Raw genomic sequence first — 25,754 nt, forward strand, 5'->3', positions numbered from 1 at the left:
TGAGGGAGAGCCAAACCGGGTCCTGAGCCCCGTCCGCGCCCCACCCCCAACCAGACCTCAGGGCTCTGCCAACCCCCCAAACCAAACCAGGTCCTGAGCCCCGTCCACGCCCCCCCCCCCCAACCAGACCTCAGGGCTCTGCCAACCCCCCAAACCAAACCGGGTCCTGAGCCCCGTCCACGCCCCCCCCCCCCCAACCAGACCTCAGGGCTCTGCCAACCCCCCAAACCAAACCGGGTCCTGAGCCCCATCCACGCCCCCCCCCCCAACCAGACCTCAGGGCTCTGCCAACCCCCCAAAGCAAACCAGGTCCTGAGCCCCGTCCACGCCCCCCCCCCCCCAACCAGACCTCAGGGCTCTGCCAACCCCCCAAACCAAACCGGGTCCTGAGCCCCGTCCGTGCCCCCCCCCCCCCAACCAGACCTCAGGGCTGTGCCAACCCCCGGGGTGAGGGGCTACACAGGCTAGCAGGCAACAGAAGCTGCTGGGAGCCAGGGCCAGGCCCACGGGAGAACCAAACTCCCTGAAACACGCGGAGCAAAAATCCACACTATGCTGGCACACCCCGGGGCTCCGGACACACCTCGCTGCAGCACACCCCCAGGCACACCCCGGGGCTCGGGGCACACCCGGGGGCTCGGGGCACACCCTCGAGGCACACCCCACTGCTCTGGGCACACCCCAGGGCTCTGGGCACACCCCTAGGCACACTCCACTTTTCTGGGCACACGCCGGGGCTCTGGGCACACCCCCGAGGCACACCCCACTGCTCTGGGCACACCCCTGAGGCACACCCCACTGCTCTGGGCACACCCGGGGGCTCAGGGCACACCCCCAGGCACACCCCAGGGCTCCGGGCACACCCCACCGCAGCATGCACAGGGTTCTCCCCTCCCCACACCCGGCTTTGTTCTATGGCGGAGTAATTAGCAGCCGGCCCGCAAAGAGGGAATCAATCGCCAGCCAAACTACACTCAAAGGAAACGCCAACTGTCCTGCTCTCGTTCCCGAGACGCGTGACCACTCAGTGCAAGGGGCCGACAGGGAACCAGCCCCGTGCAGGAGGCAAAGGCGCCTGGAGATCAGCTGCACCAGAGATGGGGACAGAAATTAGCCAGATCTGACAGGGGCCCACGCTGGGCAGAAAGAGATCCTGTGTCTGCCATGGCCCCCAGGCAGCTCCAGCGAGGGTCACAGAGGAGCAAGGAGCCCCACGCCAGCGGCAGAGCCCTGGGGCGCCAGCCTCCCCGGGGATCACAGCCCCGCCCCCAGCTGCCAAGGGCTACGGAGCTTGTGTTCAGAGCACCGCACAGCCAGTGCAGACTGGAGGGCCCAGAGCGCCCACGTGCTGCGGCCGGCCTGTCGCGCTGCCAAGAGCAGGAATTCACAGCCTGCCGAACGGCTAAAAAAGGGAAGGCAGCCCATTTTGGACAGGCCCAGCCAATCCAGAGCGCCCTGCCCGTCTCCCCCAGGGGAGGGGAGGGCTGGGTGGCAGATCCCCGCTAGCCGGGGCACTGAGATTCCCTGCAGTCGGAATTAGAATGAGCATGTGATAACGGAGCAGAGCCAGGCAAATCCACTTTCCATTATCTCAGCGGCAGTCTCCTGTCCCCCCGCGCAGGGGCTGGGAGCGGGGGCGAGTCACCGGCCCCAGCCCCTCACTGGGAGGACAAGAGCGGGTGACCCCAGCCACCCAGCCGATGATGCTCCCAGGGGGATCAGCCAGCGATTCAATAGCAGTCGGCCGGGCGGGCCGTCCCCACTGCCTGATCCGGTCACTGACAGCAGTGCACCCTGGGCACCGTACCCACGGGCATGCACTGTCAGCACTGCCCACAACTCACGCCACCTGGGGGGCTTCCCCTCTGCCCGCTCCCACAGTGCCCCCACCCCTCCAGAGTCCCCAACCCCCCCTGCAGGGCAGCTGCTTGGTCCCCACTCTGCTCTCTGCCAGGGCAGCCCCCAAACTCCCCCACTGCCTTCTGGGGACCCCCCCTACCCCTGTGTGTCTGCAGCAGCCAAGCTGGGGGGGGGGAAGGAGGGAGGGGGGATGTTTTCTCTCTGAAACTAAACTTCAAAACAAACAGCCAAAGAGGAAGAGAAAAAAAAAAACAACAACCCACCAGCCCACCAACCCCCCTTCCCCCCTCCATTTCAAAACACTCAGAATTGCCAAGTTTCATTTGAATAGTTGGACAGCCCTGGAGACTCATGTCCTAGTTATCCTCTACACGGGCCCCTGGGCACGGTCCCGCCAGCGCGCCCGGCCCAGCGCTCCTCCGAGCGCAGTCCTGCTGCTGTGACAGCCCCCAGAGCAGCTCGGCACCGGAGTGCCACCAACAGCGCCCCCGGGCAGGGAGCAGGGTGGGCAGCCGAGCTGCCCCGCAGTCCGGGGGCAGTGTCTAAGCTCAAGCACAGGCCAGAAAATCCGAACCCTGGGTTCAAATGCAGGGCAGACGCTCTAGCCCAGGACTCCCGACGTGGGTCAGCTGACTTGCGCCCTATTAGCCGAGGGCTGCAGTACTCCCGGAGCCGCCAGCGCCCCCCCACTGCGAGCGAGCACGCGCGTACACACAGCACTCAACCTTTAGTATCCCAAGTCTCATGGTGTTGGAGGGGGAGGAGCTGGCCTCAGGATATTGACCCATTGGGGCTGGCGAGCCCAGGTGTCCCTCCTCCATTGCTGCCTCACCTAGCCTGCCAGCTCCCAGCCTCATTCCCCTGACAATCCCCTGCTGCCCACTCCAGGGGCTGCGAGGGGGATCCAGGCCTGCAGGGACCCCAGCTGGGCTCAGGTCAGTGGTTCCCAGCCCTCGTGGGCGGGGGGATCCAGGGGCCAAGCACATTTATTTCCAAAGAGCGGTTGGGGGCCACGAGGGGCCCTTCGGGGCCGGTTCCCGGCTTTGCGGAGAGAAGGCTGTGGCTAGCATTCCAGCCCCGTGCATGCAGCTTGACTTCCGGCCGCCTCCAAACCCTTCCCTTCACAGCCCACACTCCTCCCGCCACCTTCCCAGGGAGCGGCCCCCCGCTGCAGGCCCCGGGGCTGGCATGTGCTGCACTCCAGCGACCCCCTCGGGGCCCAGAGCAGATCAGCTCAGCTCAAGTTAGAGCAGCCCCCATGCCCTACACTTGCTGCTCCGCCCTGGCGGGGCGCCTTAGCCCACTGGCCACATGCTGCACGTCACCATCCCGCGTGGCCAGCTGGGGCTGGTTGGAGCAACCGGGGATGGATAAGCAACGGGCCGAGGCTCATGTCACTCTGAGGGGGGGGGGGTGCTCCCGTGCGATCACTCCGAGGCCCCCGTCGCACTGGAGAATCAGGGAGTCCAAGGCCAGAAGGAAGCAGCAGCTCCTCGTGCCAGCCTGACCTGCCTGGAACAGACCCCAGGAGCCTAGAGCAGCACATGTCCCAGGCAGAGAACAGGGGGGACCCAGGTGCGCCAGGGCCCCTGCATGGCAGGGAAACGTTTGTGTGAGCTCGACCCAGGTCATCCTGGCAAGCAAGCAGCCCCCCGCCCTGCAGAGGAAGGGGCCAGCTTGTCCTTGCATCTCCAGGAAGGCTCACACAGCTGTGGGCTGGGCACGGCCCGCCTGCCCCCTGCCAGCGGGGTGCTCTGGAAGTGTCCCGGAGAAGGTCTGATGTGCCGCATCTCACCCTCCCGGGCAGTGGGGCCCTGCTCAGAGCTGCCAGGGCTCTGGGTGCAGCGCTCACTGCATCGTGCCTAGGCCGTACTGCCAACTGCGTCCTCGTGCGTGCACCCCCCGCGCTGCAGGTGAGAGCCGTGAGCCCCGGGACAGGTGCACGGCTGGAGAGGGGCCAGCCCCAAACCAACGCCACTTCCGGGACGTCCGGCCTCTCCCCCACACCTGCTGCCCAGCCACATTCCAGCCCCTCGGCTGCCGCAGCTGTTCCCTTTGTCAGCACACCAGTGGCGCCTGGCTTGCCCTAGCAGGGGAAGGGGGGCAGGCCAGGCCCGACTCACCACCATAGGGAGCCGACGTCCCCCCAGAGCAGCAGAGAACCTGGAAATCAGCAGCTCCGGGGCCCTGCTCCCTCCCCTGGGGCTCAGCGAACAGCCTCGTCTCTGCCCTGTCCCCTCGCTCTCCACGACCCCGCTTACAGCTCTCCCAAGCCAGGCCAGGCCCTTGGGGGAGCCCTGCCAGCTGCTGGCCCAGAGCCTGGAGCAATGGCTAGGGAGCCTCCCAGGCAGCCCCCAAATGGGGACCAGCGGGGGGAGCTCCCGGCTCTGCGGCAGGATCCCTGGGGGGCAATATGCACCCGGGTCAGGGACAGTGGGGGGTCACATCCCACACCTATCGGCAGCAGGCTCAGCACCCCCCACTCGCCAGGGCAGGGCGCAGGACAGCCCCAGCTAGCAGGGAATTATCAGGCCTCACCTCTGTTACCCTATTTCCCCTTCAAACACTGTGGGGCAGGGGAGGGCTGTCATGCCCACTGAGCAGGTGGGGCTGGAGGCCCAGAGACGCTATGGGGTACCGGCACCCTGGCCTGGCCAGACACGAGACAGCTGGCTCGCCCCTGCGTGGCCCAAGAGCAGGCCAGCGGCCGAGGGCAGAGCGCTCAGACCCCACCTGCTCGCAGGGACCCCGCAGGCTGACCCAGCCCCCAGCCCCCACAGGAGGCTGGCTGGTACTGGGGGGGCTGCCTCCCTGCCCCTGGCTGCAGCCACCCGCTCTGTGGGGGCGCGTGCAAGAGAGAGAGAGAGAGAGAGAGAGAGAGAGAGAGAGAGAGAGACAGCCGCTCCCAGCTGCCTACCCTCCCCGGCGGTGCAGCTGGACTGTCCCCTAGGCCAGTGTCCTTCCCTTGGGCCGGCAGTGACCAGGGGCCTTCTTCCCACACACACCCCAACACAGCCCGCGCTGGCGGGCACCAGTCTGCAGGAGAGGAATGCGGGAGGGGGGCCTGAGCCAAGGCCAGAGGGAGCTCAGTGCCCCTGCCTGTCCCGGGTGCACACGCCGTGGGGCGTGCAGGCATCAGGCACGGCTGGATGGAGCCAGATCTCCCGCCACTGAGCTGCACCAGGACCTGCCAGGGGGGGAGGCAGCTGCGGGGGCTTGTGTACCTCAAGGCACCGAGCTGGGCCCCAGCCACATCAGTGAGGGGCAGGCATCGCATTGCGAACCGCCGCAGCTTCACGGCGCACGCCCCACCGAGCCCCAGCTCCGGCCCTAGCTGCCTGGCACTGCTGCCAGGATCTCATGCTCTTCCGGGGCACCATGCTGGACAGCCCCTGGGCTCCCCCCGCCATGCGGGCCGACTCCAGAAGCTACACTTGTGAAAGGAGAGATGCTGAGAGAAGCAGCACTCCCTGGGGGGGGCTGGGAGCCACCCTGGCCCGCCCGAGGCCTGGCCTGCCCCTCTGGTTGCTGGGGCGTCAAGTCCTTGACCTCATGGTGCTGCCTAAGGCTGGGCGTCCCTGGTGGAGAAGGGGTTGTCCATGCCAGACCTTCCCTCTGCTGCAGGCGCCGGCAGCCCCGCACACCCAGGGCTCAGCAGCAGCCTGGCAGCCCTGCTCTGCTCCCGTGCAGCAGAGACCTCATCAAACAGCTGGCAGCCCGGACAACGGCCAGGGGCACACAAGGCTGCAGCGCGTGGTCAGTGCCTGGCTCCAGGCCTCTCAGACGGGCCAGCCCAGGGATCAGCCAGGTAGAGAAGATGCACAAGCAGGACTCTCCCCTCCCCCCGCTCCCCAGCCAAGTGCCGGCCAGGCCCCATCAGACTTAATTTAGGAGATCTAAGGAGAACATAACCCACAGCACCGGCTGGGACGTGCTTTATGCACAGCGGCGCTGGGAGAGGGGCGAGGGACGCAGACAGGGATTAAACCCAGACGCTCCCCACCCCTCCCAAACAGAAATGTGGTCCTAGCCAGCACACAGGGCTTGGAGACATGCCCGGGCACACGCCCCTGCTGGCCGGACGCTCCCCATGGAGGGGGAGAGGCCTGGGAGACTACGCTGAGGCAGGGCCAAGTAACCCCAGACCATGCCTGCCAGGGGTTTGCCCACCCTGACCTTAGAGACCCCCCAGTGACGGGCATTGCACTGCCTGCCTGGGCCAGAGCTTAACCACCCCGACAGGAAGTTTTCCTCCCATCTAGCCTAAATCTCCCTGTGGCGCAGGATGCCCGTCACGGCTTGTCCCTTCAGCGGGCAGGGAGAACAACTGATCACCCTCCTCACGGTAGAAGCCCTCGGCATCTTCCAAGAGTTATCAGGTTCCCCCCCAGCCTCCTCTTCTCAAGGCTCGGTACAGGCCCAGTTTGGAAACCTTCCCTCCTTGCTCAGGGTTTCTAACCCTCGGATCAGTGGGATTGTTCCCGGTGGACTCTCCCAGGGCTGCCCACTGCCAGAGGCAAAGGCAGGTGAAGGGGGAAAGCAGCAGGGACCCACCACCCCTCAGTGCAGCCGGGCACCCGGGGGAGAGAGCTGGTCAGTCAGCTGATAGCCAGAGACTCCTGGAGCTGCCTGAAGAGTCCCAGCATTCTCCCCACAGCCCGAGCACCGCAGGGCACGGCCCCTGCCCACCTCGCCGATCTCTGCCGCACTACCCGAGCCCCCTCCCTGCTTCGCTTTGGTATGATTACGCCAGCCCAGTGCTTCCGAGGGCTCGGCCACGGCTCCGCTACCCTCCCTGGGCCGTACCGCAGCGTCCGTCCCCATCGCCCCTCCCAGGGGGCTGCCCCACCAGCAACAGCACAGCAAAGTGCTGAGAAGGAGCCAAGCCCCCTGGAGGGCCTGTGAGTGCAGAGAGCCCCAGGACGCACTCCAGGCTGGGGCTTTCCGTCACTCTCCGGGGTCTGCGTCGCCACAAGCATGGAGCTGGCTGCCGCAGAGCATCCGTCTCCTGGGAGCATCTCAGCCTCCACTGCGCCCTGCGCTCAGCGAGGGGGCTGGAGACTAAACGAACGCAGCCTTTAACGGTGTGCATGCATCTCCCACACACTTGCCGCGGGAGGCCGGCCTGAGCTGCACCCAGGAACGCTGATTGGTCAGGAACTCTTGGAAGTGCCCGAGAATCGCCCCCCCCAAAAAAACCCTTAATGTTGTGCCAACGTACCAGGGCAAACTGGGTGACCCAGGTCACTATAAAGCTGGTTAGCCTGGCATCAATCCTGGGCAAACTCCTGGCAACGCTGGTACGGGGAGCAATCAGTAGAGAATTAAAGGGTGGTGGCATAATTAATGCCAGTCACCAGGATCATGGGGGAACAGGTCTTTGGGAAACAAGCCAGCTGTTGTTTCCGATGAGACCACAGGACCGGGTGAGAAGGTAACAGTGAGACATCCCGTCCTAAGACTCAGCGCCACGTGACTGAGAGCAGCGAACGCTACTCTCCACACAGCCCCTAGACCCAGCTTCCCGACAGAGCTCAGGAAAGAACTAGCTGGGGATGTTCCGAGTGGGGGCCCATGGGGTCTGTACCTGGCTTAGCGCTATTCAACGTCTTATCGATGATCTGGAAGAAAGTCCAACACCCTTGTCGGTAAAACGTGCAGACGACAGGACACTCAGCGATCGGGATCGCTTGGTAACGCGGGCTCCTTTGACATGGATTTGAATACAGCCCAACCCCAGGTCAGACATGTGAGGAGCAAAGCCCCAGGATGGAGGCTTTTATTCCGGAACGCAGGGACTCTGAACAGGACTTGGGGGTGGGTCATGGCCGATAATCAGCTGAACACCAGCTCCCCGTGCCAGGATGCTGTAGGAAAGAGGGGACAGATCCTTGGCTGCAAAGCAGGGGAATATCACGCAGAAGCAGGAAGCATGGGGGTCATCACTGTATACAGCACTGGGGAGACTGTTACAGGATGCTGGGTCCACGCTTCAAACGAAAAGAAAGATGTGGACAAATTGGAGAGGGCTCTGCAGCAAGGCACCTGGAGGAGAGGGGTCTGGAAAACACCTCCCACAGCCAGAGACTGAAGGAGGCCCAGCAAGGTAGTTGATCCGAGAGATGACTTGATCGTAATCTACAAGTGCGTAGACGGGGAAGAGATTTTGGCTAGCAGGGTGCTCCAACCCTGCAAACACACACAGGAGCCCACGGCTGGAAGCGGACACTAGACACATTCAGATCGGAAAAAAGACGTCAACTTCTACCAGCAAAGATCATTAACCCTGGGCAGGTGAAGTCTCCGACACTTGGAGACTTTACATCACGACTGGATCTCTGCGGCAGAGACCGGCTCGAGCGCGAACTGACTGTCTGGGCCGCACGCCAGAGTCGCCGGGGGAGGCTGTCTGGCCTGCGCTTTACAGGTGTCAGGAGGGATGAGCACAATGGGCCCTTCTGGCCTTGGGCCCTCTGAACGGAGAGAGCTCTGCAGTGCGAGCGCTCGCGACAGACACGCGTCTGCGTTTCCAGGGCTGGGCGGCTGTGGCTTGTACGGCCATGGAGACTCAGCCCGGAGGCGGTGGTGCAGGGCGTCAGGACTCCGGTCCCAGCTCAGCTTTCTGCCTGCCCCGCGCGGGGCACCCTGCCAGCAGGGGCAGGATCCCCGGCTGCAGAAAACAAGGTGTGAGACGAAGCCAGCAGAGGGGCGTGCAGGGCTGGGCGTGCCGCAGACGGTTGGTCGGCATGCCGACAGGCAGCGTACACCCCACCCCGCCTGCTGCCATGGGCTCCAGCACAGGGCTGGGGTGCTGCGGCAGCCCCCCTTACTGCCAGTGCTAGCAGATCCCCGATTTCCTTCCCCGCTCAGCAAGCCAGCCCAGCAAGGGCCCGGGTCACCCACACCAGGGGTTCAGCTGCAGGGCACGGGGGTGGAAGGTTTTAACAGGGTCCCCCCTCAGCTGCCCCATTCCTCTGCCTGCCCAGGCCGTAGCGTGTGTGCGTGTGTCCAGAGAGCCCTGAAACCCCCCCACGGTGGGCTGTTATAGCTGGGAAGCCACTGATGTCAGGGGAGCAGACGGGACAGCAGGAAACGGGGCGGCTGCTGCTCAGGACAGTGCCAATATCACTCACACACACACACACACACACACACACACACCCCCCGCGGAGGATGCCCGGGGCTCCAGGGCCAGCGAGCCCTGCGTGCTGCCTCCAACCCCAGTGCCATGGTGGGGCAGGAGTCTCCCAATGCCCCAATCCGGTTGTGCAGCGCAGAGCAGGGAAGTCATCCTAGCGGGGCAGCTTCCACACCGAACCCACCGCCCCCCTGGGGCTCAGACACTCATACCGCCCAGCAGGGGGTAGCTACGCCCCCATCCCCCCAGGTCCTTTCCGCATAAGAGCCTGTCCACCTGCAGCACCCCACCGGGCCCTCAGCCTGCCTGCTCCTTCCCACCACGGAGCCAGGAGAAGCCACTTGGGGTCTGATCCGCTGGCAGAGACACCGCACAGCGAGTGCAGACCCGAGACCCCCACCAGGACCGGGGGAGCGGGGACACTGGTGCCAAAGAGAGGGTGGCAATCTCCCGGCAAGAGGCTCCGGCAGCCACCCCGGGGAAGCAAGGCCGTGGCCTGCCCAGCCTCCTCCCCCCCCGGCACCACGTGGTTCCTCGCTTGGGGCCTATGTCCCCAGATAGCTCAGCTCCCCCTGCTGCCAGCCCCCATGACGGAGCCTTTCCCAGCAGGGGGACGGGGACGGCCCAGGGGGCTCATGAAGCCAGGAGGGTCCCAGCCAGCCAGCCCGCCCCTCGGAGCCCCCGGGGGGGAGCAACGGCCCGTGTTCTCGGCGAGCGAGAGCCCGAGCCAGAAGAGGAGGAACAGCCCGGCCAGCCAAACGATTCCATTCCCCATGTCCTCCCTGCCCCCTTCCAAACCGGCCCCAAAGCAAGAGACAGCTGCAGCTTATAAGGAATGTGAGGGGCCCTGCCAGGGACTCTGGCGAGGGAAACCAGGCCTTATATGGCCATGGAGGCAGAATCAAATTTTTATCAATGAGAGCGAGAGCATGGAGACGCCGAAGGAGAGATAACATGGCGAGGGGCTGCGGGGGGGGAGGGGGGCTGCAGGGGCAGTGACACCTGTCACCCACCCCCCCACCGAGGGGAGAGCCGCTCTGCAGCTCCTAGCCAGTGAGCCCCCGGTGGGCAGGGGACTGCAGCCCTGACCTTATCACAGCCCAGGCCGGGAAACGATCCTCTGGAGCTTGGTCCCCCCACCCCACCCAATCATCACCCCAGGGAAACTGAGGCACGGCCCCACCACAGGGAGGGGGGCCCAGCTCACAGGGGCAGGGCCAGGGAGTGAAGGAGGGGGTCCAGCACCCAGGCCAGCAGACTAGGCCCATGAATACTATGCCAGGGAACCACAGGGGTGAGTCCCCCCAGGCAGCCCCTGCGAGCTCCCCAGTCTGGGTGGCAGGGGAGGAGCCTTCGAGCCGATCCCTGCTGCAGGGTGGTCCCCACGCTGGGCAGAGACCAGGCAGGCTGCCAGGGCCCGAGCCGGCCCTGCCCACGGGCACAGAGGACAGGGGGTTACCTTCGTCTCGCCGCTGCTGTCGGACTCGGACACCTGGTAGGTGAGGTCAGTCTCCTCGAAGCCCGTGGCACTCATGCGCTGGTCGGTGGTGGGGTCGGACCGGGGGGGTGAGTCCGGGGAGTTCAGGCACGTCTGGATCAGCGCCTTCCCCGTCTCGCTGGTGATCATGGGCTGCAGCTTCCGCGTGGCAAACGTGTACACGTGGCCCGTCTCGCTGGCAACCAGCAGCAGCACCTGAGTACCCGTCAGGGTGGAGAGCTCATAGGCCTGCAAGGCAGCAGAGAGCACGCCCGTCAGTCACGGACACCCGACGTGGGGCATGGCCACAGGCCGGGGCTAGCGCTGCCCCCACTGGAGACGCCAGCGTTACCTGCCTCTGCCTTCCCCCTGCACAAAGGGGTCCCCCAGCAGGGTCCAGGTCTGTAGGTGCCACTGGAACCCCCAAAGTCCCCCTGAGCCCTCCGCCATGTCCCCTTTGCCCTCACCGCCATGATCAGGCCTCAGCCATGTCTGGGGTGTCCCCCTGCTTCCTCCCACACCTGCAAGCCATACACCCTGGACTCAGCCGGGCAGCCCCCCAAGGCCAGTCACGTGGACGTCAGTGCTGCCCCCCAAATCATCTCCCAGGCCGGCTGTTCTGCCCGAACCACCCCCCCAGCGTCCTCTGCATCAGGGCCCTTCCCGGCACCGCCCCACCCCACTTCTCTCTTGTCACAGCATCGCCAGCCAGCCTCGATTGCCTGCCTGCTCCTGCCAACGCCTTCGCAGTGTCCTGAACGCTCCCCCCCATCCCACCCCCCGCAGCCTGAGGCCTGGCTCCTGGCAAATCCCAGGCAGCTTCTCCCAGGGCACGGCTGCCATGGGCAGAGCTCGTCCAAACCTCACCCCCACAGCCAGATTGCTACCAGGCTCTTGGGCAGTGCCCGTCTCCCCCGGGTTTGCACAGCACCAGCCCCACGAGGCCTCTGGGCTGCCCTGGGCTCCCCCACCCAGCAACAAGCCAGCGCCCCCAGCCCATGGCTGCGCACAGCCCCTGCAGCGGAGAGCGAGGTTCCACCAGGGCTGCCTGGCTTCAAACCCTCCACCCACACCACAAGTGCCCCCGGCCAATCCTCCTGCTGCAGCCGGCGACGGGCGGGGGATCCGCCCTGCCCAGCAAAGCCAGAGCTCCGGCAGCCTCAGAGAAGGAGCAGGGTAGGCAGCCCTGACCCAGGCAGGAAGGGGGCTGCCCCGCTGTGAGGGAGATGGTCCCCTGTCCCCAGGGCAGGACCAGCACCCAGTGGGGGTCCTGTCTGACTGTCAGCACAGCAGGGCACAGGGTCCCTGCAGTTCCCCGGGAAACCCCCAAAGCCCAAGCGCCCGGGGCCAGGGATGTCTGCCATCAATCCAGGCGAGCAGGGTTCTGGCCTGCAGTGACCTGCGGGGGTCTGGCCTGCATCTCTCCCGGCCGAGGCTGGGATGGTTCCTGGTAACAAGAGGCCCCGGAGTGAGCACGTATGCAGTCCTGCCACCCCGGCGCCAAGAGAACTTCCCACCACGCCCTGCACCTCAAACCCCACTGCCATGGAAGTCAGCCAGCAGGGCGAGGGCAGGGCGACGGGCCAGCGGGCCACAGCAGCGCTCGGCTCCAGCGTCCCACGAGCAAGTGAGCCCCCAACACTCATCCTGGACCGCAAGTGCTTATAGGCAGAGCCTGTCGCACCGAACCCAGCACAACCCAGACACCATGGGCTGCTGGGGCCCATCCCTCCTCCAGGTCGGCAGGCTGGAGCCGAAACAGGACAGCGCCCCATGTCGTTTGCTGACCACCGCCCCCTGGCGTGTCCAGCTGCTCCGGGTACGGCACTCGTCTCCCTGCCACCGAGGATCCGGGGACCACAGGTCCCCGCTCCCAGCCACACTGCCAGGCGCCTGTTACTCCCCTGGCCCAGCTGGTGTTTGCAGCTCCCCCAGTCAGCTCATCGGCGCCTGGCACCAGCACCCTGCCAGGGCACGGAGGCAGCAAGCCAGGCCCAGCACTGACCCCTGCTCTCCCAGGCTGCCCACCCATGTGGCCCTCCGAAGTGGGCGAGACCGACAAGGGACAGCTCAACTCACCACCTCAGCATGCGGAGCAAGGACCGGGCAGGCACCCCCCGGGGCTAGTGGGCACACCCACCCCCCAGGTGAGACTGGCAAATTGCTGCTCCGGGGCTCTGCAACACTCGGGGCAGGCAGAGCTCCCCCCAGAGGGACCACAGCGGCTGGCGCCACGCTCTGCCTTTGCAAAGGTTAGCCTGGACCCAGCCGACAGGAGCACAGGCTGGCCACTGGCCTTCCCCACCACACTCCGAGCAGCTCACATGGCCAGCCTGTCCTGGGCAAGAGGGGGAAAGGGGACAGAAACCACTAGTGCAGTCCCGGCCAGAGGCACAATGCCTTCCCAAGCCCCAGCCCCCACAGGGAAGCTGCCCGCCCCACCCGTCCCCAGCCAGAGCACCCCGGGGGAGCAGCAGCGCTGTCTCAGGCCCACGGCCAGGCACACACGCACCCAAGGATCCAGGGAGCGCCCAGCCCAGAAGCAGCCGCGGCGCAGCTTTCTGAGCGGGTTTAGTGAAATCAGGACAATCCCTGGTGCGGGCTCTCGGGGAGTGGTGACAAATCCGTTCCAGGCAGGTCAGTTACACCGGCGCGACTGCCACAGCAGGCTAGCGGGGAAGAAACCCCGTACTGCAGGAGGTAGCCCCCCCGGGACGCTGCCGGCCGTGCAAAGCAGTCATAGCCGGAGGAGACCGTGCCGGGGTCCCGGCAAAGCACCGTTTAGCAGCACTTCAAGGAGGGCACGTTAGCAGCTGGCTCTGCTTCCACTGACCCTGCCAACTCTGCCTTCCCCACCCCTCCGATGGCATCACCTGCCCCCATGTGCCCTGCGTGCCACCAGCCACAGCCAGGAAGGACAAAGGGGTGCTGTCAGAGGGTAGCCAGCGGTCAGGCGCACCACCTCAGACCATCCCCAGCAACGTTACCGCATGCATCAGTGGTACAGAATCAAAGCAGCTGGCTTCTGAAGGGACAGCCCCCAGCCACCCTCCTCACCCAGCAAGGTACAGCCCTGTTCTCAAGGGCAACCTGCCACGGCGCCAGATGCTTCCCAGTTTGTTACAGGCCCAGCAGAGATTCCCGGAGAGGCCTCGTGAGCCCCGATGCCCACGGCACAGCATAGCAGCCCCTCACAGGCAGCTCTCTGCCCCCATCCGCTGCCCGGACCCTCTCCCAGCAGCTTCCCCCTCTACCCAGGAGGGATCACATTGTACTGGCCCAGAGGGCCCTGCACACACAGCGTCTCTCAGGACACATGGGCACAGCCAGAGACTGGCGTAAGCCCTGAGGCAGAAGGTTTACAATTCTGGAAGGGATCTATCGTGACAACACTGGGTATTCGCGGTAGCCATGGAGATGCCCAAGCCCTTTTCAAACCTGGGTAAGCCAAGGGTCTCCCTTCTCTGCCCCACTCATTTATCGACTTTTATCACGTCCTCTCCAATTCGGCTCCTCCCTAGGGTAACAAATCGCTCTCCCGAGAGGAGCCCTCCTGGGCCTTGACCATTCTCTAGACTGCTCTAGTTCTGTAACCTCCCGGGAGAGATGTGGTGGCAGAACTACACACGGTGCCCACGCAGGGCTGCACCATCTTCCAGCCCATTCCTCAGTCATCTGAATATCGGGTCCGATTGTTTGATGGTTTTGAGAGCCCCCCACAACGATGCCCAGGTCCCATTCCTCACTTGATAGTAGAGCCCAGTAACCTGTACGAACAGGTCAAGTTTCCCCCTCTAACGTCCAGTACTTCGCATTTCCGGACACCGGAGTCGGTTTCCTATCGTGCTGCCTGTTCTCCCAGCCTGCCTCGGGCTCTCTGAAGCTCCTCTGGTCCCGACTCGCCTAAATAACAGCGTCTCCTCTGCAAACCTGCTACATCCCTGCTCACCCCCATTTCCCGGCTCAAATCAGTCATCCTTCAACCCCCAACTGGCTCAGCTCAGCCCTTGAGACGGAGGAGACGATGCCAAAGAGCCCTGGACCCACGCTGCTGTTTCCCAGTATCCTCTGTAAATTGGGATTCACACTGGAGTCCTGAGGAGCACAGCCCCTCGGCACACTGTTCACCCGGCTGGCTGAGATGGCTGCACTCAGGTGATATCTTACACCCGGTCACCTTCCCTGGAGTTGCTAGCCAACCAGGTGTAACGCACCGAATGCTTCTCTAACTTCTGGCTGGCCACACCTCCATGTGCACAAGTGGAGATGCTAGACAGCTGATGGAGGGGGACCCACTCAGCGTTTCATTCCTCAGTTTGGATGGGCAGAGCATTCGGTCACACCATTATGTTCAGAGCAACAACCCATCTTCCCAAGTCTGCCCTGTACCTTTTTGGGAGAGGCTGGGCCACCGCCTTAGTACCAATACTGCATTTTTGGGTTGTTCTCGCCCCTCTTGCTACAGTCAAGATCTCTTGATGCTAGGAAGCAAGTCCGCTGAGTAAGACAGATCACATGTAAAAGCATCAAGTGAAGGCTGGACGATAACAGACCTGCTCTGGTAGAAACGCATCTGGAACATGTTCTGTTCTGGACTTCAGAACCAGAAATACGCCAAGAGTTTGGAAACTGGCAAGCGGATTTATGGGCAAGAGGGCCTGACTTCCAAGGAAGGGAGCTAGAGCTGCGTCCAGCGTGGCTTGGTGAACACTTGGGGGGTGGGGGGGGCAGCAAAGCTTAACTCAGTGTGTTGGGGGGGGGGGTGCGAACTCCGAGGGAGGGGATCTATTAGGGCTGTACAAACCTCCATCTGGTCACACCTAGGGACAAGCTAAGAGACCAGCTAGGCCAAATAGCGAGATGAGCTCTGCAACAGTCAGGACTCAAGACTCTAGAATGCTCTCCCCAGCTGGGTCAGTCGGCGTCTAGATTGGGTAGGGCACTAGCGTGCGTATGGCAAGAATAGCCCCGCTCACGGGGTACGGCCCATCCCTTTCTCAAAGGGTTTCCGTTAGCGCGGAACCCAGTGCGCACAGCGGGTCTAGAACAGGAGAAGAGGCGACGATTTATAGAGTGTTCACGAGTATTTTTTAGACGGTGTTGTGAATACTACTTAGCTCCGTGGGTGTAAACAGGATTTAGACCCCTTTAAAAACACCTTCCTTCCTCCCGATCTAGGGGGAGCCCTGAAACGTCACCAACACTTAACATGTATTTCCCTAGGCACTGCATGTTGGCAGTTTAGTACCTGGCCAATACGTAGCCCAGCTGCGATATGACTGGTCTCCTTGAGCCAAGAGACTATCATCATTATCAGTCATGTTGATTACAGTAGGGTCTAAGGGCCACCCAAGAGTTGGCTCATCAGTGTATCTGGTCACCCAAGTCTCTCTCTAAGTATTTTCAGCATGCCTGTCTCAGCACACTCAAACCACCCCCTCCTATTAACCCTACACTGGGCTTAGCCTCCATCCCACGGGGGTGCACTCCGCACCCCAACAACCAGCCGGCCAGGCTCGCTCTTGCTACCATGCAGGTTTAAAGCCAGGCCAGGACCTTATCTGGCCCAGCAAAGCCTTGGAGGAGAAGCGTTCCTGGTTTTCTGGTCCCTGCTTCAGAAGGGGGAGCGGTGACAAGCCCCAGCTGTCACCGAAGGAAGCCACCCCGAGTCCCTTTCCCACTCCTCCCCCGAGCCCGGACCCGATCTGACCCTGGGCTGGCTCCTTGGGGTGTGGGGATACTCCCAGGGGAGCACCCAGCACCTTCCCCAGCCGCAGGTCCAGGCTGCTCCAGGCCTGGGGGCTGGCAGTGGGGTTACGCTGGGCCCCCATAGCCAGACGCTCCCTCGCACGCCAGGTGGGGGGGGTCTCCCGGCCCCCCAGTGTCCCGAGCCGCCCCCACCCCCCTCTTTGTGACCCCACGAGGGGACCTCCCCCAAGGCGGCTGTGGGGGCCTCTTCCGCAAAGGCCCGGGCCTCCTAGCCCGACCCCACCTTCCGCACGGGAGTGGTGTGTGCGCTCGCCCCGGAGCCCGGCCCCCGCCGAGCCCCCCGGAGCCCGGCCCAGTACCTTCTTCATGATGCCGGTCTTCCGCTTGCTGAACGTGGTGTAGCGCCGCAGCTTGTTATCGATAAATTCCATCTTGATCTTGACCCGGCCCCGGGTCTTCTTGCCGGGCTTGGCTCCGCTCACGGCCCCGCTCACCCCGCCGTAGCCCCCGGCCGCCGCCGCCACCGCCGCCTCGGGCCCCACCCCCGCCAGCTCCACGTCCGCCAGGCTCCGCTTCAGGCCGCGCCGCTCGCCGCTGCCCAGCTCGTCCTCATCCGCCGAGTCCGAGTCGCCCTCGCTGCCGCTGTAGAGCGGCCCGGCCCCCGCCGCCGCCGCGTCCCGGTCCCGCTCGAAGCGGCCCCCCGCCAGCCCCGCGCCGTTGCCAGGGCCGCGGCCGCCCGCTCCGCCGCCGTTCGCGCCGCGCGGCGCCCCGGCCCCCGGCCGGCCCGAGGCGGCCCGGGCCATGCCCATGCCGGAGCCGCGGGCCAGGGCGGCAGCGCCGTTCCCGGCCCCGGCCTGGCTGGGTAACATGGTGCCGCGGAGGGAGAGCGAGGGCGGGTCAGGCCGGCGCTGCCATGGGCCCCGCGCCGGCTGCTCCGGCCCGGCCCCCGCCTCCGCCTCCCGGCCTGGCCCCGCTCCGCTCGCTCCCGCTACACAGGGATCCGCTCCGGCCCGCCGCCCGCGCGCCACTTTCCCCCCATATAAAGCGATACAATGTTGCCTTTTATGGCGAAGCCGCTCCTTATATGGTGCGAGCCGGCGCCTCCCGCCCATTGGCCGCCCTCTGGCGGGCCTCGCTCGGCATTGGGCGAGGGGGGCCCGAGCGGCGCTTCCCATTGGCCCGGGGGGCGGGGCTTGATTTGCATACATTCCTGGGGAGCTGTGCTCACGCTCGACGTCAGCCGGAGGGGCCGAGGACAGAGGGAGGCTCTTAAAGGGACAGAGCCCCATGAATGCTTGCGGGCGGTAGCGCGGGCCTGGCCCGGGACAGAGCAGGGACAAGCTGGAACTAGAACGAGGAGAGGCTGGGGTCGAGATCAGGGACTGTGCAGGCCAGGCCAGGCAGAGTGGGGCTGGAGAGTTGTAGGCCAGGCCTCTGCCCTAGGTTATTCCTATTCCCTGTGCGGGGATCAGGCCAGAAGGGGACTGGCCCAGTTTATTGCCCATCCTCACCAGAGGTTGGTGAAGGCTTCTGGCCTTGGGAGCCACCCAGCTCACACCTCCACCCCAGTGGATGGCTAGGGGGCTAGGCCAGCACTTTCCTGTGTTAAAGACCTGCTGTGAGCCCCCAGCTGAGCTGAAAGCAGCCACTGCCCTCCTCTTCCTACTGTCCAGCAACCTCTCACAACCCTGTTTCAGCAAGTCATGCCAAGGTTTAACATTTGATTAGCCTGTGGAACTCAGTACCACAAGACATCATTGAGGCCAGGAGCATAGCCCGGTTCAGCAAACAACTGGACATTAATATGCACAGGACCATCCACGCTCACCATAGACAACATGAAAATAGGGGCTATAAACCCTCGTTTCAGGGCAGAAGGCAGCCACAAACGGGTGGGGGGTGGGAGAAATTCCCCTTGTGGGCAGCTTATTCTGAAGTTGTCCACTCTCAGGGTTCTCACACCTTCCTGTGAAGCCGCTGATCCTGACCACGGTTGGAGACAGGCTATGAGAGTAGCTGGGCCATGGCTTTCTGACCCAACCTGGCAGTTCCTATGCCAAGGCCTATATAGCAAGATACAAAGGTCTGGCTTTAGATCATGACTAAAACATGGGGGGGGGGGGGAGCTAGAACCCACCTATCCCATCTGTTTCACACAAGGTCCTTTTATTTCTGTGGAGACTTAAGTCTTACAACCAGCTAAAGACAGCAAAAAAGGGGGCCCAGTTCCCTTTCCCCCAGCATCCTCACTGATAGCAGCTATCTTTGGGGTGGGGAAGTAGGGGCCCCAACTCTCCCCCACTCAGCAGAACCAGTCACCCCCATATTGCTTCCCTTTTCTTGCACTGGAAGGGGAAGAATGGGAGGGGCTGGCTTCCCACGGTCAGTCATGGGAGGGGGGGCAGGGAGAGGAGGGGTATCCCAGGGGAGAGGTGCTAGCGGATGGGAAGCTCCACAACAGAACCTAAGCTAGGGGCCCCAGCAGGAGGGGAGAGCCTGCATACGTAGGAGCAGGAGAGGGATAACTCGCCCACGCTGTAGGGACAAGGGCTGGGAATGCAGAGGGTACAGAGACCAGAGGAAGGGGAACAAGCCAGCCCTGGCCCTGGGGGTGGGCCACAGAGAACAGGGTAGAGACAAGAGAGATGACAACAGAGATGCTGCTTCTCAAGAGAGGCCAGGAGAGTTTAATGGGGGGTGGGGGGTACTCCTGGGCCTGTTCTGCAGGTAGCCACCCTGTACCTCTCAGAGGCCGAGGCACTGGCTGACTCCCTCGTTTGAGCTTGTAACAGGGTCTTACCTCCAGCCTCAGACCCTGCTGCTGCCACCCCAATAACATCAGAGGGAATCACCGCACCCACACCCTTGTTTTCGGAGGGAGGGTGGCTGAGCACCATCACACTCACCCGGACACACACACACACACACTCTCTCTCTCTCTTCCCCCCTCCAGATTTCTTTGCTGGCTCCCATTCCCGGGCCCCTCGGCCTGGGAGCTAAGGCTGGCCTCTGGGCCAAGGGTAACACGCCCAGCCCTCCTGCCCTGAGCTCAGGCTGCCCCTTACACCTCCCATGGGGGCTGGTTCTTGGTCACATGCTCCCATCACAGGAGCCCTGGACTCCCCCTTCACCTGGGCAGGCTGGCTACCCCAGCACAGGTGAGGCTGATATCGCCCTCTTAAAGGGCCAGCTCACCCTGGGACAGAGCCCACATTGTATCCACCCTAGATCTCCTCTTGAGTCTACAGCTCCCTGCCTGGAGAAAGAAAGAACAGCCCCCGGGCCCTGGCTAAACATCCAGCTGAGGCTGAGGGGTTATTGGAGCATGAATCTAATCTCTGGGCTAGTTCTTTTCCCCCCACTGCAAACTGTAATCTCCCTTTCCCTCACCCCCTGCACAAGAGAGGGAATGAGCAGCTTCGGAAAGGGGGGGGGGGTCCCTTTTCTGATCAGCAGGAGAGGCGGGTAGGAATGGCCTCCTCTGGTACCCAACCCTCTAACACAGGGAGACAAACTGCACGGGGGAGCCCAGCGCTGCTTGGAACTGCTCACCCAGGGAAGCCCTTTATAGCGCCCCACAGAGGGGAAGGGGCAGATGCCACAAGGTCTGAGCCCCACTGCCTGACACAAGCTGAGGCTCGAGCATCTCTTTGGGCTGGCCCTTCCAGTGGAGGTGTGGGGGCGTGCCTGGAGTTAGATGGGAAACCCCATACACTGAGGCCTCACCATGACTGTGGGGTAGGTGCCAGCACTCCTGGCCTAGCAGAGATCCTGGCCCAGGGCCCGTTGACTGCAGTGGAGTTGGGCCAAGGCCCACAGTGGGCAGGGCTGTTGGAAACCCCATGGAGCTCATGGCACTGGAGAGGACGGGGCCTCAACCTGTCCCCCCGCTCCATGCTGCGCTCTACTCCCTGGGGAGAAACAGCAGGGCAGCGTGGAAGAAATCATCATAGGCCACAGCCGGGGGAGAGGCGCCCCGACCCAGGCCAGCCCAGACCTGCCACAGCCAGGGAAGAGGCACCCGTCCCCCGGCCCCAACCCAGCCTGGACCTGACGCGGCCAGGGGAGAGGCACCCAGTCCAGGTGCTGCTGTGGGGAAGAGAGAACGGAGGGGAGTCCTCGCTCCCTGCCATAGCCCTGGGGCAGCCTGCACCCCAAACCTCTCATCTCTAGCCCCACCCCAGAGCCCACTCCCCCAGCCGGAGCCCTCACCCCTGCACCCCAATCCTCTGCCCCCTCCCACACTCCAACCCCCACGGGGGGGGGGGGGGGGCTACAGCTAAGCCAGGAGCCAGGATTTGCCTGAGAAGCCACCACAGTCCCAGCTGTGGAGCCTGATGCAGCGGAAGGAACTTCAGGTAAGTGTGTAATTGTATTTCCCATCCCAGGGACATTAGCAGGACCCAGCTATCGCCTTTCCATTCATTTACTCTGCTGGGAGAGGTCGTGTTACGACCAGGAGAGCTAGAGTTGCTATCTGCTTTTCATTGCCCCCTAGAGTTAGGCAGGGGACCATGCGGAGCAGTTTGTTTATGTGCACAGGGATGTCGCTTGAATCCTCCTGAGACATCTCGATGACACTTTCATGGAGGTTTGAGGAGCTCTGCAGTCCTCTGCCAAAGGTCTCCAGGGATGGCAGCCTTATTTCTTCCTCTGCGGTAGGACACTTTCCCATGTCAGTCAGCGATCACTTCGGCTTGCACCATTGCAGTACACGGGCTAGCAGCATATGGGACACCAGCAGCAGCTGGGCTCTCTCTGCCTTTGTTACTCTCCGGAGTGAAATATCAGCTAAAATCACCCCCGCCTGTGGAAAACAGTGCCAGTATTCAGTGCCAATGCTCTATACCGCTAGATTCATGCAATCGAGCAATTCCCTCATTTCCGGCAGGCCGCACTCCCCATGGCTGGGGCTGTGAGTGATGCTCCGAAACACAAGTACCAAGAAGCACGTCTTGTTTAAAACTTTAGGGGAGCAAGGGAAGGGAGTTCTGAATCTTAACTTTCGCTTTCCGTTGTGACTGTACTGACAATGGTACCTCTGTGTGTTTTATCTGCAGCTGCTGCCGCCGCCATTATGTTCTTAAGTGTCTCCACCTCTACACCCACAGAACCCCTGAGCCAGATAAGGAGGAGAAAGAAGGACTCAGTTGATATGTTCAATGAGATCCTGCAAGCCAGTGCTGCATTGGACCATAAGCACAGGGTCTGGAGGGTGAACACAGCAGACAGCCTGGAGAAGGAAAGAGCAGGCAGGAGACGGGCCCAGGCGTCCCAGCAGAAAAAGGAGAGGGGAAATGCACCAGGATGTAATGGGGCTTCTCTGCCAGCAAACACAGCTGCTGCAGGCTCTTGTGGACCTACAAGTTCAACAATCCCAGGCTTGCCTCCCTTGGCAGCCCATGGAGAACTCCAGTCTAGTGCCTCCCTACATCACCTGCTCAACGTTCCATGTGACATCAGGGGCTGCATCCCTACCCCTACCACTCCACAGGACAACCACCGCTTCCCATACACTGACCCGTGAAAGCCACACTTGCCGTATGTGTAGCTAAAATTGACATGAATGTTCTTTCCCCTTGTTAAGTTCCGTTCCATTACTTTACTAAGTTTTTAATATATTTGCTTTTAAATTGCACAGATTTTTCTTTGCACTGGTTTTGTTATTCAAAATTCTATTGTTTGGAGAATAATTAATCTTTAGTACTTCACAACATATGCTACAGAGCACCTAGTGGTACTGAAAGCACCCCTTTACTTGTTGTTGAACAGTGACAACTCATAGGATCAATGACACACACAGTGTAATAATCATAAATGTACAATAAGCACCACAAAATTAATAGGTGCATTGATACTGTTATATTCCTACATGTCTAGCAATCACCACACAGTTCCTTACTAGCCCTAAAACAGCAGGGCCAGAGAGAGCACAGTCCACCACAACACATTCCTGTGGCTCACTTGTAAAGTGCTCCTTCAAAGACTTCCTGAGCCATATAGCCCTGTTCTAAGCTCTTCTGATAGCTCTTGGTCTGGTCGTTCAAACTCATCAGACAGCCCCTACACCCCAGCAGCAACTTTTCCCCTTTGCTGCACAGATATTCTGCAGGACACAGCAGGCAGCTATAATCATTGGGATGTTTTTTCACTAAGATCCAGTCTTGTGAGTAAACCACGCCAGCATCCCTTCAATCTACCAAAAGCACATTCAGTTGTCATTCGGCACCTGCTGAGCTGGTAGCTGAATCTTTCCTTGGTGCTGTCAATGTAGCGGGTGTACGGCTTCATGAGCCAGGGTCCCTCAGAATCACTATTGGCATTTATACATCACCAATGATAATCAGCTGATTGGGAAAGAAAGTCCCTGCTTGCAGCTTTCTGAAAAGTCCTGTGTTCTTAAAGATGTGAGCGTCATGCACCTTCCCTAACCAGCCCACGTTGATGTGGGTGAAGCATCTCCAGTGATCACCAACAATTGCACCACCATAGAAAGGTAGCTTTTTATCTCGATGCACTCGGTGGCAAGGTGGCTTGGTGCCAAAATAGGGATGTGTGTGCTGTCTATTGCTCCACCGCAGTTTGGGAGCCCCACTGCTGCAAATCCGCCCTCTATGTCCTGTACATTGCCGAGAGTCACTGTCCTGTGTAGCAGGAGACGGTTCATGGCCCTGCACGCTTGCATGACAACGATACCCCGCAGTGGATTTTCCAACTCCGAACTGATTTCCCACTGACCAGCAGCAATCCGGCATTGCAAGATTCCACAGTGCACTCACCACTTGCTTCTCCACTGTCAGTGCAGCTCTCGTGCTGGTGTCCCGGTGCTGGAAGGTTGGCGTGAGCTCGGCGCACAGATCCAGGAAGGGGGGGGGGGTTGTGCATCCGAAAGTTCTGCAGCCGCTGCTCATCATCCCAAACCTGCATTATGGTACAATCCCACCCATCAGTGCTTGTTTCTCAGGCCCAGAAGCAGTGCTTCACCATCTGCAGCTGCTCCATGAATGCCACCAGCAACCTTACCTTGGTTCTTGCTATGTCCCACAGCAATCTGTCCTCCAAGGAATCGTCACGTTCCCCACTCATGTGGTTCTCTGTGCAGCTCTCCAAAAACTGGAGGGTCGTGTGCCATAGACTCACAGAAGGGATGGCCAGGGTCATCTAACCCCCTGTGCTTGCAATGCACATGAGACTAGTGCAGGCTCCAGGCTTCTGTCGGAGATGGCCGACAGTGAGGAGGGCCACAGGGGCTCCTGTGATTTTGTTTTAAAAGGTGTGAAAAATATGGATATAGGTGACATTATGGGATGGAGACAATTGTATGCTGGGAAGTTGATCCCTGGCTCCCAGTCACCCCTGCGCGACTCATTTCTGCCCTACCTTGCATTGCCAAAACGTTCCATAAGAGTGCACTGGACAGGGGTGGGTTGCATGCTGGGATACCTACCCATGATGCACTGCACATCAATACAAGCTCTCCTGGTGAGTACGCGCAGCACCGACACAAGGAACCATGTATGCATGTGCATGAGCGATGTACTAACTTTGATGGCTTTATGCCGATGTAACTTGCGACAGCAAAATGTGTCGTGTAGCCACGGCCTAAGAAAAGTGTCTGAGTGGAAGAAGGGAGCAGGTAAAAGCTCCACCTGAGCTGAAACTCTGGAAAACAACTGGAGAAAATTCAAACAGTTCTCCAGTCGCTATCGAAAAGTGACGGGGCCTGAAAAAAGGATGACACTAACTTCCCATAGCTGATTCTGCAGCACTTGATGTGGTTAATAGTTTGGCTAACTCTGAAATTGTATTACACAGATTTGCGGAGAACTGTTCTCCGTGTAAAAATGAAACACACAATATGTTTTTACACAGAGTACCAAAAGAAGGTGAAACAATAGGAGAGTTTCACTGAGCTAAGGCTGAAGAGCGAATCTTGCAGTTTCGGAGGAGCTAACTGATAACAGACCAGCTGGTGACTGGGATCTGGTAGAAATCTACCTCACGGACAGACTTATGGCCTCCTCTCCACTCCCCTCCTAGCCCTGGTCAAATCTCTTCCCCCTTCTGGCAGAGCGGGGGCGGCGGGGGAGGGGGGGTCAGACCTGGGTCTCCTGCCTCCCCAGGGAGTGCATGAACCCCTGGGACTGCAGCCATACGGGGGCTGCACCGGCTCCTGGCAAAATGGCCCAGGTGCCTGGCGCCGAGTGAGGGGCTCTGGCTAGGGTAACCAGATCTCCCAATTTTATAGGGACAGACCCGATATTCGGGGCTTTTTCTTATATGGGCACCTATTACCCCCCACCCTCTGTCCCGATTTTTCATACTTGCTGTCTGGTCACCCTTGCTCTGGCTCAATCGCTAGCAGAGGTCGGCACCGCCCTGCGGCCTGGATTGGAGCAGCTAGCTCTGGGGGAGGGGCAGGCCTTAGCATCCACCTCCCCGGTTGCCATCTCCCATTGGCTAGCTGAGGCGGCTACCTGCCCAGCACACTGGCTTCGGGGAACTGCCGTCTAAGGTGTTTGTTCCCATTCATTGGGTGGGGAGCCCAGGTGCCTAACTCAGGCTCTGCGAGTGATTGGCCAGGCACTTCATTCCTTTTGTGCAGGCAGGCCTTTCGGCACAGTGCTCGGCCCAGGAAGTGCAGATCGATGCAGCCCAGCCCCAGGCACTCCGGGTTTCTGGTCAGCACTCCCATGCTTCATTCGATGGCTTGCAGACTGGGGAGGGGGCCGCTGTCCTCCAGAGCTGCCTGCGTGGTGACCCACCTCTGGTGGCTGGAAACACGCTCCTAGATTGCACGTCCTAAAGGACGTTGGGACTTGAAGGCTGTTGCTAATTGCTGAAGCAGGGCTAGCCGGCTGTAGCTCATCTCCTCTACACATTCCCTAGCGCCCCTCATGCCTTTGCCGACCAGGAAATACTGGAGCACATGGAAGAGTTTGACAGCTCCTGGGTGTCTCTCCACTGACCCTGTGGAACCCTTGACAGCTCCGAGCTCAGGCTGTTGGGGGGAGACTGCAGTTGGTGCTCCTTCTCCTACCCTGGGTGCCTTGGGCGGCCGGGGTTTGTCTGTGGATGGGCTCTGGGTGCTGGTGGTAGCTTCAATTTGAGGCAAAGCGTTACAAAGGGCTCTCACTAAACGGAGTGTCTGGGTGACAGAACAGCAGACGCAATTCGATGTTTTAAGTGCAAAGTAATTCACCTTGGAGAACATAATCCAACTCTCCAGACAAAACGATGGGTCTAAATTAGCTGTTACCACTCAAGAAAGATCTTGGAGTCATTGTGGATAGTTCTCTGAAAACATCCACTCAATGTGCTGCAGCAGCAGTCAAAAAAGCAAACCGAATATGAGGAACCGTTAGGAAAAGAATAGATAATAAAGTAGAAAAGAACAGAACGCCATGGCATAAATCCATGATGCACCCACACCTTGAATACTGCCTGCAGTTCTGGTTGCTCTGTCTCAAAAAAGATATATCAGAATTGGAAACGTGCAGAGAAGGGCAACAAAAAAAGCTTAGGGGCATGGAACAGCGTCTGTCTGAGGAGAGATGAAAAAGACTGGAA

At 61.3% G+C, this 25,754-nt stretch overlaps 1 protein-coding gene across 1 annotated transcript in view; it reads right to left on the reverse strand.

Moving 5' to 3' along the window:
• The window catches only part of SRF (serum response factor), a 29,212-nt gene extending 12,159 nt beyond the window's left edge, over window positions 1-17,053 (reverse strand). The window contains exons 1-2 of the mRNA XM_065401777.1: window positions 16,544-17,053; window positions 10,458-10,724 (exon numbers count right to left, since the gene is read on the reverse strand). Coding sequence (XP_065257849.1) covers window positions 10,458-10,724; window positions 16,544-17,053 — 777 coding nt within the window. The remainder of the gene's footprint in view (window positions 1-10,457; window positions 10,725-16,543) is intronic.
• Between the last annotated feature and the right edge of the window lie 8,701 nt (window positions 17,054-25,754).

This window comes from Emys orbicularis, chromosome 3, assembly GCF_028017835.1.
Source record: "Emys orbicularis isolate rEmyOrb1 chromosome 3, rEmyOrb1.hap1, whole genome shotgun sequence".
NCBI classification, from domain to species: domain Eukaryota; kingdom Metazoa; phylum Chordata; order Testudines; family Emydidae; genus Emys; species Emys orbicularis.